The 14,312-nt window shown below is 50.1% G+C and overlaps 1 protein-coding gene across 1 annotated transcript in view; it reads left to right on the top strand.

The window, feature by feature from the left end:
- Positions 1-14,312, top strand: part of CD59 (CD59 molecule (CD59 blood group)) — a 46,162-nt gene that overhangs the window by 24,661 nt on the left and 7,189 nt on the right. The window contains exon 3 of the mRNA XM_083164736.1: positions 10,120-10,224. Coding sequence (XP_083020862.1) covers positions 10,120-10,224 — 105 coding nt within the window. The remainder of the gene's footprint in view (positions 1-10,119; positions 10,225-14,312) is intronic.

Below are 14,312 nucleotides of genomic sequence, written 5' to 3'. Positions count from 1 at the left end.
GCTCAGGTTGTTTGGTGTATTGGTCCCCTCCATTACCCTCTGTACACTACCCCACTAGCTTGTTAAGCTATAGACTGGTCAGATAGTACTACACATAGTAATTATCTGTGTCTGAATCACACTGCATATCCACTGTGTTTGCTCTGTGTGTGAGGGGAGATTGTTGTTTGTCACAATGAGGAAACTTACATGTATGGTGTGCAGCGATAAGTTTGTGCCAGCTTCTTCCTCACAAGTTACTTGTGGGCCATGCATGTCCCCCCAAGGTAGTGGGGTTTCCCCACAACTTACTGGACAGCAAAGTAGCACACAGGACCGCTCACAGGAGCCTGCCTGGGCAGCAGGGATGAAATCCATGCTAGAAACTGTAACATCACAGTTAGCTACTACCGCGGCACAGACCCAGGGAGTGCAGAGGGAGCTTGCTATCCTCTCTGCCAGAGTTGATATAATGACTCCTACTCCTGGGGTATCTCGTAAGAGAAGTGCACCCTCCCAAACCCCTGAGTCTGGTGCAGAGGACGGGGGGGATGAGGATGAAGAAGCAGACATGGGGGGGGATGAGGATGAAGAAGCAGACATGGGGGGTGAGGAGCCTGATGCTTCAGTCACTGCTCCGGGGCACAGAGCCATTAATTATGGCAATCAGGAAGGTGCTTGACCTTCCCTTAGCTGAGTCCTCTGAAGGGGATTCCTTCTTTGCCACTCAGAAACAGCAGGTTGTTTTCCCTGAGCAGACTGACTTGGAGACTACTTTTAAGTCAGCGTGGAAAAACCCAAAAATGAGGTTTAAAGTTGCTAAAAAATTTACAACCACGTTTCCATTTGATCCTGCGGGACGGAAAGTGTGGGAGGAGCCACCTGAGGTGGATTCCTCTGTGTCTCGTTTAGCAAAAGATGGTGCTTCCAGTACCAGGGTCTTCCTCTCTGAAAGACACCACAGACAGAAAGGTTGAAAATACACTTAAGTCCATTTTCACTGCTAGTGGCCCACCAGTGTCCAGTTTTAGCAAGCTGTTATATGGCAAAGTTTATATATACATGGGCCTCCCAGATTCAGGAGGGCCTTCTGGGTGACATGACAGTGGCGCAGGTTTCTGAAAAATTACACCATATTCAGGACACGGCTAAAGTTCTGTGTGAGGCGCAGAAAGAGTTAGGAGCCATTAACAGCCGTAACTCAGCCATGGCGGTATCGGGTCGCAGATCCCTCCGGCTCCGGCAGTGGGTGGCTGACGCTGACTCCAAACGGAGCGTTGAAAACCTTCCCTTCACAGGCGAACGGTTGTTTGGCTGCAATTTAGATGAGTTAATCTCTAAAGCCACAGCAGGGAAGTCCACCTCCCTGCCATCGACTCCACAGGCGCCCAAGCATTCTTTCCCTTCTCACACCAAGCAGACTGGCAAATTCCACCCAAAAGCCAGGGGTGGTTCAAATGCAGCCAGAGGCCCCCGAGGTAAATTCAGGAAGCCTGCTGCTTCGGCCAACACAGAGCGGCCATCCGGGGCAGCTGCAAGTAAACCTGCAGCATGACGGTGGGGCTCCACCAATAGCTCCAGTCGAGGTGGGAGCCAGACTGGCATTCTTCGGCCATGTTTGGGAAGCCTCGTGCCTCAATTCTTGGGTACGGGGTCTTATTCTGCACGGCTACAAGCTGGAGTTTGCAAAACAACCACCTCACAGGTTTTTAAAATCAGGCCTTCCAGTGTCCCAGGTGGACCAAATGGTATTGCAGCACGCAATCCAAAAACTGGTGCAGGCCAGAGTAATAACCCCGGTCCCTCCCCTAGAAAGGGGGCAGGGTTATTATTCAAACTTGTTTGTTGTCCCAAAACCGGATGGGTCGGTTCGCCCAATACTGAACCTAAAATCCCTAAACCCATTTTTGACTGTGTCCAAGTTCAAGATGGAGTCCTTGCCGGCCGTGATAGCGGCACTGGTGGAGGGGGAGTTCTTGGCATCCTTGGATGTGAAGGACGCCTACCTCCACATCCCAATTTGGCCACCTCATCAAAAGCACCTGAGGTTTGCGCTGTTGAACGATCACTATCAGTTCCGCGCACTGCCGTTCGGCCTGTCCTCAGCCCTGCGCATATTCACCAAGGTGATGGCAGAGATTATGGTGGTTCTCAGGAAACAAGGGATCGGTGTAACACCATACTTGGATGACCTGCTTGTAAAGGCTCGGTAGTCGGAGGAATTGCAGGCGGCCTTACAGATTACCATGCAGACCCTGTTGGGTCACAGTTGGCTACTAAATTTAGCAAAGTCCTCTCTGATCCCTTCTCAGAGACTCCTGTTCCTGGGGTATGTGTTGGACACGGCACTCATGAGTGTTCCTGCCACAAGAGAAGATTGTGGCCATTCAACAGCTGGTCACAGACTTGTTGAAAACACCCCAGGTGTCAGTGCATCAGTGCGTTGTCCTTCTAGGAAAAATGGTGGCCTCTTTCGAGGCCCTCCAATTCGTGGAGGTTCCACAGCAGGATCTTCCAGCTCAATCTACTGAGCAAATGGTCCGGTTCACATCTTCAGATGCATCGAAAGATTGTGTTGTCTCGGACGAGACTGTCACTCCAGTGGTGGCTCCACACGCCCAATCTACTGGCGGGGCGAAGGATTGGCATCCAAGATTGGGTCTTAGTCACCACGGATGCAAGCCTCCTGGGATGGGGTGCTGTGACCGTGGGTCAGTCCTTTCAGGCAAATGGACCCTCTTGGAAACACGTCTCCATATCAACAACTTGGAGTTACGTGCAGTGTATTATGCACTCCTGGAGGTGGCCCCTCTCCTCAGCGGACATGCGGTCCGCATCCAATCAGACAATGCCGCTACTGTGGCGTTTCTGAACAGGCAGGGCGGGACCAAAAGCAGGTCCTGCATGCGGGAAGCAACAAAGATCCTGTCGTGGGCAGAAAGTCACTGTCAGGCTCGGACATCTTCATACCCGGGGTGGACAACTGGGAAGCCGACTTTCTCAGTCGCAACGAGCTTCGCCCCGGGGAATGGAGCCTACACCACCAGGTGGTCTGTGCTCTGGTGGCTCGGTGGGGGAACCCACTAGTAGACATGATGGCATCAAGACACAATTGGAAGGTGTCCAGGTACTTCTCCAGGGCGAGAGACCCTCAGGCAGAGGGAGTGGACGCCCTCTCCATACCATGGGCGTTCAACAGCCTGATTTATGTCTTCCCGCCGATTCCCCTAGTGGCTCGGGTGCTGAGGAAGATAGGGAGAGACTGAGCCGAGGTCAGAGTCTTCAAAGGGACTCGTGCGTCTACCACTGCAAAGAGACCTGCTCATGCAAGGTCCGTGCATCTTCCAGGCCTTAGAGCAGCTTCGTTTGAAGGCCTGGAGGTTGAGCGGCAGATCCTAACAGAGAAAGGATTTTTACACATCAGTCATCAAGACCATGACGAGTGCTAGGAAGCTGGTAACGGCTGCACATTACCACCATATCTGGAAGAGATATGTAGTATGGTGTGAACAAGGGAAGTTTGCTCCGGCGGAGTTTAAACTTGATAGATTCCTCAGATTGCAGGTATCTGCACTGTCTGTCTTTTTCTAAAAGAAGCTGGCTAATATACCTGAAGTGCAGATGTTTCTACTAGGCGTGTTGCATATACAGCCTCCTTTTGTGGCCCCAACTCCACCATGGGACTTGGATGTCGTTCTGACGTTCCTTCGATCCTCCTGGTTCGAACCGCTGGAGGAGATAGATTTAAAATATCTTACATGGAAGATGGTGGTCTTATTAGCCTTAGTCTTGGTTAGGCGGGTCTCTGAGCTGGGGGCGTTAACCTGCAAGAGCCCTTGTTTGATCTTCTATGAAGACAGGGCAGAATTACGCACTAATCCGTGTTTTCTTTCCAAGGTGGTGTCCGCATTCCACGTGAACCAACCAATTGTGGTTCCTGCTAGTGGCCCTCAGTCTGAGGTGCTGACAGCTTTGGATGTGGTTCGGGTTCTCCGTGTGTATGTCCGGAGAACGGCAAGAATTCGTAAGACTGAAGGACTTTTTGTCTTATATGATGCCCAAAAGATTGGGCGCCCTGCTTCCAAGCAGTCTATTGCACGCTGGATCTGTGCAACCATTAAGCAGGCTTATGTGGTGGCGATACTTCCTATGCCTGCTGGAGTGAAAGCCCACTCAACTCGTTCAGTGGGAACTTCCTGGGCGGCTGCCCGAGGAGTGTCGGCCTTACAATTATGTAGAGCCGCTACATGGTCAGGCCAGCACACTTTTTTTACAAATTTGATGCTTTGGCCACTGAAGATACTCAGTTTGGACAAGCGGTGCTGCGCCAATCACCGCACAATCCCGCCCGTTCTGATGTCTTTGGTATATCCCCATCGTTATGAACAACTTCCCTGTATCCCATAAGAATGTAAGAGAAAATAGGATTTTAATACCTACCGGTAAATCCTTTTCTCTGAGTTCTTATGGGATACAGGGCGCCCGCCTCTGTGCGGAGTTCTGCCTTACTCACTCTGGGTAAGCTGTGGACCACTACTGGGTCCTTTTCACTACCCTGGTTCCTTGGCGGTTAACAAGGGTGAAGGTTACTAGAATAACCTTATCGTTTAAATCCTGTAACTCAGCTGTTCATGAGTGTGTTGTCACTTATACCCCATTCACACCAGCCTAAATTCCCGGGTTGAGTCTGGGAACAACCCGGTACCAGCGCTGGTGTGAAAGGTTCCCGGGACAAAATCCCGGGCAAATTTCAACCCGGGTTGGTACCAGGGTTGTTCCTGGGTTCAACCCGGGGACCTGGCTGGTGTGAAAGGTACAGGGTATACTTACCTGGGTTGCCGTGTCCTCGGTGTGCTGTCTGGACGGGAATCCACGCGGGCGCAAATGACGGGACAGCCGGTGGAGGATGATTAGGCAGCTCTCCGGCGGCAGTGAGGACGCCGTAGAGCTGCGTCATCTTCATCCGCAGCCTGTCCCGTCATTTGCGCCGCCGCCTGTGTGGATCCCTGGCCTGCACGGAGGACCAGCAACCGGGGTGAGTATTCTGCCCGCCGACTGCCGGCCTCCTCCCCACCTCTTGCCGGCCTCCTTCTCGCCCCCTACTCACACCAGAAAATGCAGGGACATTTCTGGTGTGAATGGGTCCAAACCCGGGAATGTCCCTGCTTGTCCCGGGAACTGAATTCCCGGGTTTGTCCCTGCATTTCTGGTGTGAATGGGGTATTAGGTGACATTGCTTATAAAGTTGTTCCAGTTGGGACACAAAGTGTTACAAATGTTGTCAATAGTTGACATACTATAAGGCCCTGAAACTTCCAAGTGTTTGTGGTCGCTACAAGGGTATCTGTTTGTTGAAAGTTATGTTTGGGAGTGCTGGATGAATCTCACCACATTAAATATTACACATATTCCTCTCATTGGCCCTTATTCTGGTCGGTGCGGATATATCCGCGTGCGTTCGGCCCGCCGATGTTTTGTGTCTGCGCATGTGCAGAGGCGTCTCTGCGCATGTGCGAGCGGGGCGTACGGCCAAATCCCCGTATGATATGTGAACACTCCGAACAGGGGGTGGAGAGGGGCGTGAAGGGCTATTTGGGCTCATTACCATATGCATACGCCCCGCGTTTCATGGGCGTTCCCATGCAAACGCTGGGCGTACGCATGGTAATGCGGCCGTGACGCACGTGTAGGGGGCGGACATATGACATCGCCGGATGTCAGCTGCCCGCCCAGATCCCTGCTTTTGCACGGGAAAATGTCCGTGTGGTCTGAGGTTGCGGGAGCTGGTGGAGCACTCGGTCCTGCATTCGATGGCCTGCGACCATCGAATGATGGGGGAGGTTCCCTTAGATAGAGGAGGCGTATTCCGTGACAAATACACGTGCGGTCCGTTCGGCCAGCTTCTTACCGCGTACGGACGGAGTTGGCGATCTGTATGGAAGGCGGGGTTTCGCACGCACGGTCCTGGCCGCATAATCGGATCCGGCCGCACCGATCAGAATAAGGGCCATTGTTCTTCTCCTTCGGCACAGTTTTCTATTAACTGGCTAGATGGGAGGGGAGGAGCCAGTACACCCTGTATAAAAGTTTATATGTGCCGGTCTCCTACGGAAACCCTCTTTTTCCCATCGTTATGAACGACTTCCCTGTATCCCATAAGAACTCCGAGAAAAGGATTTACCGGTAGGTATTAAAATCCTATTTTTTTTTTAGATCTTAATTTTCTCCCTCCCTCCCTGAGTGATGAGATGGGAGCACAGGTGTCGATTCTGTGGGTGCTCAAGGGCTGGAGCACCCACGAAAAATTAATGCGCACCCACTGGCTGGCCGATGCTGGGCCGCTGTACTGCTGATCAATCACATATACAGTAAGGACACTTCCGCCCTGCAGTGCACACCACGCCCCGCACACTCTTACGTGTCCTCACACACACCCGCCGGGCACCAGCCTCCACTGCACGATCAAGGCAGCTGCTGCAGCAGAGAGTGTGAGGAGGCAGCTTACCCTGTCCCCAACAAGCGGAGTAGGCTGGCAGGAGCGGGACCACCCGATGCCTGGCTGTGGCATATGATCTGACTCCAGTGAGTCCTGTCAGCCTGACAGTGTCAGGTTCTCTCTGACTTAGTGCAGTATTCAATGCACATTAACGAAATGTGCAGCGAATCCTGTTTAGGATTCGCTGCACATTCGCAGGGTTCCGGAGGGCTGGAACATTCGCTGCCAGCCCTCCGTGTCACCCTATTCAACTCGTCAGGGTCAGCGAGCCCCTAGCGGCGAATCCGCTGGGAGACGGCGGCAGGCAGGGAGATGGAAGTCTCCCTGCCTGCGCCTGACACTGAGGAGGGCTGCCAGGACCCTGGCAGAGCCCCCCCCCCAGAGCTGGCAGGGGGCTGGGATCATCAGCCGCTGCACTCTGGTCCTGATCGTGCATATATAATGATCCGAACCAGAGTGCAGTGAATAAATGAATATTAATGAGCTGCTCTCGGCTCCCGGCCCCCTGCTGGCCAAAGTGTATAAAAACATTTTTTTTTTTACTTTTTTTTTTTTTAAATAAAATTAAATATATATTAATGTGCTTTAAGCACATGATTACAAATAGCCCCTTCTTAGAAAAAAAAATCAGATTTATTTTTTTTTTTTACACCAAATTTCCCCTGCAAAACCCTTTATTTCAAAAGATCACTTTCCTGTTCACCTAAAAAAGATGGCGAATGCAAAACAGCGAATCATGGCAAAAATCAGGGAGAAAGCAATTCGCCATACTAGCATTGAATACATTCTGGGCGAATTCCACTAAAAACCCCATTGAAAACCACTGGCGAATCGCAATCAGCGAATCGCCAGACATTCGCTCTTCATTTGCAGCGAATTGTGTCCATTGAATAAGACGAATTGATTTTTCTGTGAGAAAATTTGCCGTAACCCCGGCGAATTGCCTGATTTGCTGTAAAATGTGGCGAATCCGAGGCATTGAATACTGGCCTTAGAGTTTTTCTGAGTATATTCCAAAAGCTGGAACTCTCCTCTTTCTGACGACACTAGCGGCTTGTCTCTATCATGCTCAGAACCAGAGATATCAGCCTTCCAACAGCCGGACCCTGCTCCAGCTCCAAACGTCTGGTGTACAGTTTTATATTTTTGTCAATGGATTGCTCTGGCTCCTGATCTCCAAGTTCCCAGCACCTCCTGAAAGTTGGGACTCTCTAGGTTTTTATACTATTGAAGACCAAGAAATCTATTTCCAGATAATAGAGATATCTGCAGACAAACAAGCTGCCCTTCCACCGGAAAATGACGAATATTAAGCCCACTCCATTATCCAACCCTCCCCTGCGTATAAAACAAGCCCTACCTCCCTGGAAGTCATTTACAAGGGACCCTTCATTCAGCTCAGTGCCCCCTTCCACACGTTAGTGTTCTCCCTCCCACCACCTGTGCAGTAAAGGAGTAATTAGCAGAAGTTACTGCTCCAGGTCCTACATGTTGAGTGGAAGATAGAGCACCCCCTGCCACCCGTGGGACATCAGAGCTGCTGCTGATAGCACCCCCCACCCCTAGGAGGGGAGAATGGGTAAGGGCCCCAGTGCATTGCTTTGCCCAGGGGCCCACATTGCTGTTAAGACGGCCCTGTGTTGCTGTAATGTGTAAAAAGGCGAACTCTGCTGCCATAATTTGAATATTGGAGACAACTGTGCTGCGTAATATAAATTGGTATTATTTTGTGGCCACTCCCTATATTTTTAGCTTGAGCACTCACCAGCATAAAAACATAAATCGGAAGCTATGGATGGGAGCCCTGTGCCCCGGCCTTAGATCGCTTCTTTTATAGTAAATACAGAGAAAAATAATAAAGAAATAGAAATAATCTGTGTAATGTAAAGTGATAACGTAGCCTAGGTAATTTATACTGTATTATTGGACACTATAACTACTTATCTTAAAACACTGCTTACTCCAACATCAGAGATACGGGGTGAGAGAAAAAAACACCCAGATCATAGTGGTTAGAAAGTACCAGTTGTACCCTGCTAGGCTCTACCAACGCTTGTCCACTTCTCTCTCCGTTAACATGAGTCCTTGGGTGAACTGTAATAGGATGAGAGATTCAGAAAGTGAGAGATTTGGTAAGAAATCTCCTTTTTTTTTTTGTAAAGCGGCAATCATTTACACTGCAAAACCAGTTTGATTTTGCAGTGTAAATGATTGCCGCTTTAAAAAAACCCTGGAGATTTCTTACCAAATCTCTCACTTTCTGAATCTCTCATCCTATTACATTTCCCCCTTCTTTGGAGGATAGTCATCGGACAGTGAGGTTTCGAGAAACCTTCTTATCTCGCACCCAATTTTGGATTACCGCATTTGTGCGCACTCAAACCACCCGCTGTATATAATTAAAAATAAATGGTCGCTGGGTTTTCAGAGCTGAAAACCCTGTGATGCATAATCTAGTGGTCTCCCCTCCATCTACTGAAATGTGGAGGGGGTGCGGGGCAGAGGCAATGGCTTCTGGAGAGGTAGTTCTCCCAGTGGGGAGGCTGCACAAAAGACCCAGCTCCCAATGCTGGAGGAGAAGACACCACTTCAGAAGGTGAGTCCTTATTGGGGAAATCATACTTGCTTTGGAGGTGCTAGAAAAAAAAAGCTGTGATTGCTATACAAATCGCCTCGTCCCATTTTGAGTCCTCTAATGCCCCTTTCCCACTGCAGCCTTAAAACGGTATATTGCCGATTTTTGAGGGCAAAATACCGTTTAAGGCTGCAGTGGGAAAGCGCCAGAGTTGAAATACCGTTTAAAGTTAAACGGTATTTCAACCCGTTTTCCAAGCAGGGTTTTAGCCGGTAATATACCGTTTAAGAGGCAATGGGTATGCATCTTAAACGGTTTTACCAGCAGATGCAGCGAGGATGGCTCATATTTGAGCCATCATCGCTGAATGTGTATACAGCAGCCTGGCTGAAAGATGCGTGGCTTTCAGTCCAGCTGTCTGCTCCCTCCCTTGCCACCCCCCTCCCCGCCCGCAGCGTCATATACTCACCGCTGCTCACCGGCGCCGTCCCGCTGTCACTCACCACCCGGCAGTCCTGCTCCCCCGCCCGGCCACACAAGCTGGGCGCTCCGCCCCTCCCGGCCTGCTCGCCCCGCCCCCCCCCCGCTGAACACTGAGACCTGCTGAACACGGAGATTATTTATCAGCCAGTAATATATACATTGCTGGCACAGGCCAGCAATGTATATATTACTAGCACCACTGCACACCAATGCTGTAAAAACGTTTTGAAGAGCTAAAACGTTTTACCTGCAATGGGAATGGTACTTAAATGCTTAAATGGCATTTAAAACTGTAATCTGCTGCAGTGGGAATGCTAAATACCGTTTAAGATTACCTGTAACTTAAAACGGGTCTGCAGTGGGAAAGCAGCATAACTGAATAGCAAATTTAAAGCTTTTTAAATTTCCCACTTTTAATTGAATCTGTCCCCTGAGACTTGTGAGCAAAAATATTTCTGTTATACTGTAGTTTCTTTCTTTCTTTCTGTAAATACTATTTGTACTTTGATTCGGGATTCATGTGAAGTTTGTGGGATTTTCACAATCCTGTAATTGTGTCCTACACATTGCTTGTATGTTTGTACAGGACATGCTCTGGAATGCTACAGATGTGACAAAACCGCTAACAAGTGTGAGACAAAGGAAACCTGTGCATCAAATCAAAATGCCTGCCTGACGCTCAGCAAACTAAGTATGTATTTCCTAGTGTATAATATATGAATGCATTTAGGAGGATTTAGTGTTGTGATAGCCCGACTCCCGGGGCCCTAGGCAGCTGCTAAATAGTAGAGCTGGCCCTGTGTATAGCTGATGATGAGACGCATTCTCACTTCCTAAGTGTTGCAAATCATGTTCTTGGTAATTACCCTGGAAACAATGTTTACATAAAAGTACCGTAAATATGAAACGGTGACTAGCCCGTCCCTACGACCCCATCATCTATGTGACGTTGGCTCCAGAAATAACTTGCCGCCAGCATTTATGAAGTATGTTAATAAACATCCCTTTAGCAGTTGCTGTCATCAGAGAGGTCCTTAAGGGGGTATTCAATCACCCGCCACTATTCCCGAAGGGGGAATTATCGGCGGTCCCCTATTCAATGCTGTCTTCCCCGACCGCATTGAACAGGGATCTCTGCAGAACGGGCCCGACTTTACAAGCAGTCGGGCGGGAAATGTCGAGCTCACGGCCACGTCCCCCTTTTCGGCACTCGGCAGGCAGGACATTGAATCCCGTGCTGACGTTGAGCTGCCTGAGAACGGGACCGAGTCACAGCTGTTGGGCTAGCCCAACAGTCGTGATGCCGGATTGAATACCCCCTTTAATGTTTAATAATCATCAATCTGCACTCACGTACAGCCTTTGCACAGTCAAGGTGCTCCACTAAAGAGATACAATGCACGGTTTTCCAAACTATAGCATTTAGCCATAGATGGCACTCGCCAATTATTTCACAAAAGAAAAGATTTTAGATCATCAATAACCTCAAAATCATAGCTGATGTTTCATCCCCAAAGGGCCTTTGTCAAGAAACCCCAACGGAACACATACAAGCTGGTAGCATGCTCTACATACTGTATATGTACAGGGCTGCCAAGAGAAATCCTGGGCCCCGGTACAACAGTGTCACGGGGCCCCCCTGGAGTGGCGAGCTACAGAAAAGAGGTGTGGCCATTAAAAGGATATAGGGGTGTGTACCACACCATATACCCTTTATGCAACACAATAGTAGACTCCTTTATACTTGCCCCTTACACATTATGCTACACAGAATGAGCCAAAATTCACATGGAATGTCATAAAATTCACATTATGCCACATGGAATGACACAAAATTCAAATTATTCCACATGGATTGTGCCAAAATTCACATTATGCCACACAGATTGAGGCAAAATTCAGGGACAGTGAGCGGAATGGAGGGACAGAGATGGCGGGGACAAAGGTGCATAGAGCGGGATGGCAGGATGCAGGGACAGAGATGGTGGGGACGCAGGGACAGAGACAAATTAGGTCTAGAAGGTCATTTCTATGTAAGGGATGGCAACAGAAATCTTGGGGCCGGTACATCAATATCACTGGGATTGAAAAATGCTCAATCCTGGGATCCTGGGATTGGCATCCCTAAAAGAAAATTGCCCCCTGTGCCCCCACACTGGCTTACTTTTCTTGAGCTGCGGAGGGGGGCAGGCGGCCGCAGTGCAGAGGCAGGTGTCGGGTAGACATGTGCGACGAGGCAGGCCCGGCGGCGAGCAGGATCCGGCATAGGGTATGATGTGGGAGGACATGGGAGGGCCGGTGACGAGCAGGTTCCAGCGTCGGGTATGATGTGGGAGGATGTGGGAAGCCCGGCGGCAAGCAGGTTCCGGCGCCGGTGGTCAGCGATGCAGCGTGACCTATGATCGAGACGCGCAGGCTGCACGCCGGGTCGGGAACAGCCGGGCAGTGTCTGAGCAAGCGATACATTATGCCACACACCGCCATTTCTCTGAAACATGATGCAGCTCACCACAATGCCTATGATACTATGCTGCACACTGTAATGCCCCTGACACATTATGCCACACATTGCAATGCCCCTCACACCTAATGCATACCTCCCAACTTTGGCAGTGTAGAAAGGAATATATGGAAAAAATTTGGGGCGCCGTTTTGTCGCTGTGAGGGCATGGCCAGTGCTGTGTGAACTGCTGGCCACGCCCTCAGCCTGCCTGCCTAATTAGACGCATGCAGTGTCTAATTCCCGCAGGACCGCCCCAAAACAAGGGATGTCACACAAGTTGATACACACTGACTATGCCACACCACATTGCCCCCCACAGTAAGGCTTCTAATAAATTATAAATTACCTGCATGTTGCCAAGGGGGTTAATGTCCGTTGCCAAGGGGGTTAATGTCCGTTGCCAAGAGGGGTTAATGTGCGTTACCAGGGGTTCTTGCTCATTGCCAAGGGATTAATATGCATTGCCAGGGGTTATTGCTTGTTGCCAACGGGTTTATATTTGTTCCCAGGGGTTAATGCTCATTGCCAAGGGGGGTTAATGTCCATTTCCAGGGGTTCTTGCTAGTTGCCAAGGGGGGTTTATTGTCAATTGGCAGGGGTTCTTACTCATTGCCAAGGGGTTAATATGTGTTGCCAAGGGGTTAATATTTTTTGCCAGGGGTTAATGCTCGTTGCCAAGGGGGATTTCCATTGCCAGGGGTTCTAGCTCGTTGCCAAGGGGTTAATATGTGCCCGTGTGTCCTGCCACCCGCCCATCAGCTGCTGCTGCCCCCTGCCTTACCCTGCCTTCCCCTGCGCACAGAGAGACAGACGCTAGAAGTCATTTTTCACTTCCAGCGTCTCTGACAGGGAGCACAGCCCGGCAGCGTTACCAGGAAGTGCAGAGCTGTGCTTCCTGTCAGACGCTAGAGGTGAACTATGACTTCTAGCATCTGTCTCTCCGTGTGCAGGGGAAGGACAGACAGGGGAAGGCTGGGGCAGCCGCAGCTGGCGGGCAGGTGGCAGGACACATGGGCGGGCGGACGGGCGGGGCGGACAGGTCCTTGTCATCCCGATAAATATTTCACTAACGTCCTATGGGATACTGGGAATGGTCTTAAGACATTGGGGTATTAGAGGGTATCCGCAGGAGACAGGCACATCTATAACTTTGAAGCTGGGTGTACTGGCTCCTCCCCTCTGATTCCCCACCCAGGAACCAGTTTAGAAAAATGTGCCCTCAGGAGAGGATGCACACGGCTGGAGCTCCAGAGAGTTTGTCTTCAGTTTATTTTCTTTTATTATTTTGGGGTTACTGTGTTGGACTTCACAGTATCCCTGCTTCGAGGGAGTCAGTTGAGGAGGGTTCAGCTGCAGGCCTCTTAAGGTACCGAGCTGTCCCTGCTGCAGGACCACTGTCCTGAGTGGGTGTTTGTACTCACGGGCATTGCGCTGCAGTGATACTCACCCCCAGCATGCCGCACACTCCTGACACAGTCCGAAGACGTCTGTGGTGAGTAAAAACCGGGGTCCCCACAGTGGGGTACCCCGGCTCATCGTGCGGCAAGATGGCGGCGGCGGCAGACGCGGTACCCTGCACAGGGGCTGCGCAGACCCCCCGTCACAGACTGGCTGCGGGTGACAGTCCCTGGGCTACCAGGGCAGATCCCACCACAAAACGCTGTTCAGTGTAAAGGGCGCCATTTAAAACTGACAGCCGGCGCCAGTATAAAGATCAGTGAAGCCCCTGCGCCATCACAGGGGGCGGGGCTTCAGCGGAGCGAGGCCAGAGCTCTGAGCGCGCATACACTACTTCCTGCTTCTCCCTGGGCGCCATTACTGCCTCCAGATCACTCCTCAGCGGTGAGGTGTTGGACAGAGGAAATCTGCAGAAAACAGCAAGTGTATTTAGCGCTAAAATCGCTTAATTGATCACACTGTTCTGTGTTTGTGCGTGATACCAACTCCTAAATAGGAGTTCAGGTTGTACAGGGTGTGCTGGTCTCCTCAGTGTAATCTGAGCACTCCCCCACGGGCTGGTTAAGCTACACACTTCCAGTGATAGAGCTCACACATATATAGCTGCTATACACTGCACATTGATTTTATATATATATATATATATATATATATATATATATATATATATATATATATATATATATATATATATATATATATATATATATATATATATATATATATATATTTCATTGTGATTGTGGTGTGTTTGTGGAAAAGGGTTATTTATTCCTTCAACATGGTGAGGAAATTAACCTGTCTCATTTGCAGCAGCA

The sequence above is a fragment of the Crinia signifera genome, chromosome 11 (assembly GCF_055691185.1).
Source record: "Crinia signifera chromosome 11, ASM5569118v1, whole genome shotgun sequence".
Classification (NCBI taxonomy): Eukaryota; Metazoa; Chordata; class Amphibia; order Anura; family Myobatrachidae; genus Crinia; species Crinia signifera.
This window is presented reverse-complemented; position numbering and strand designations above follow the sequence as displayed.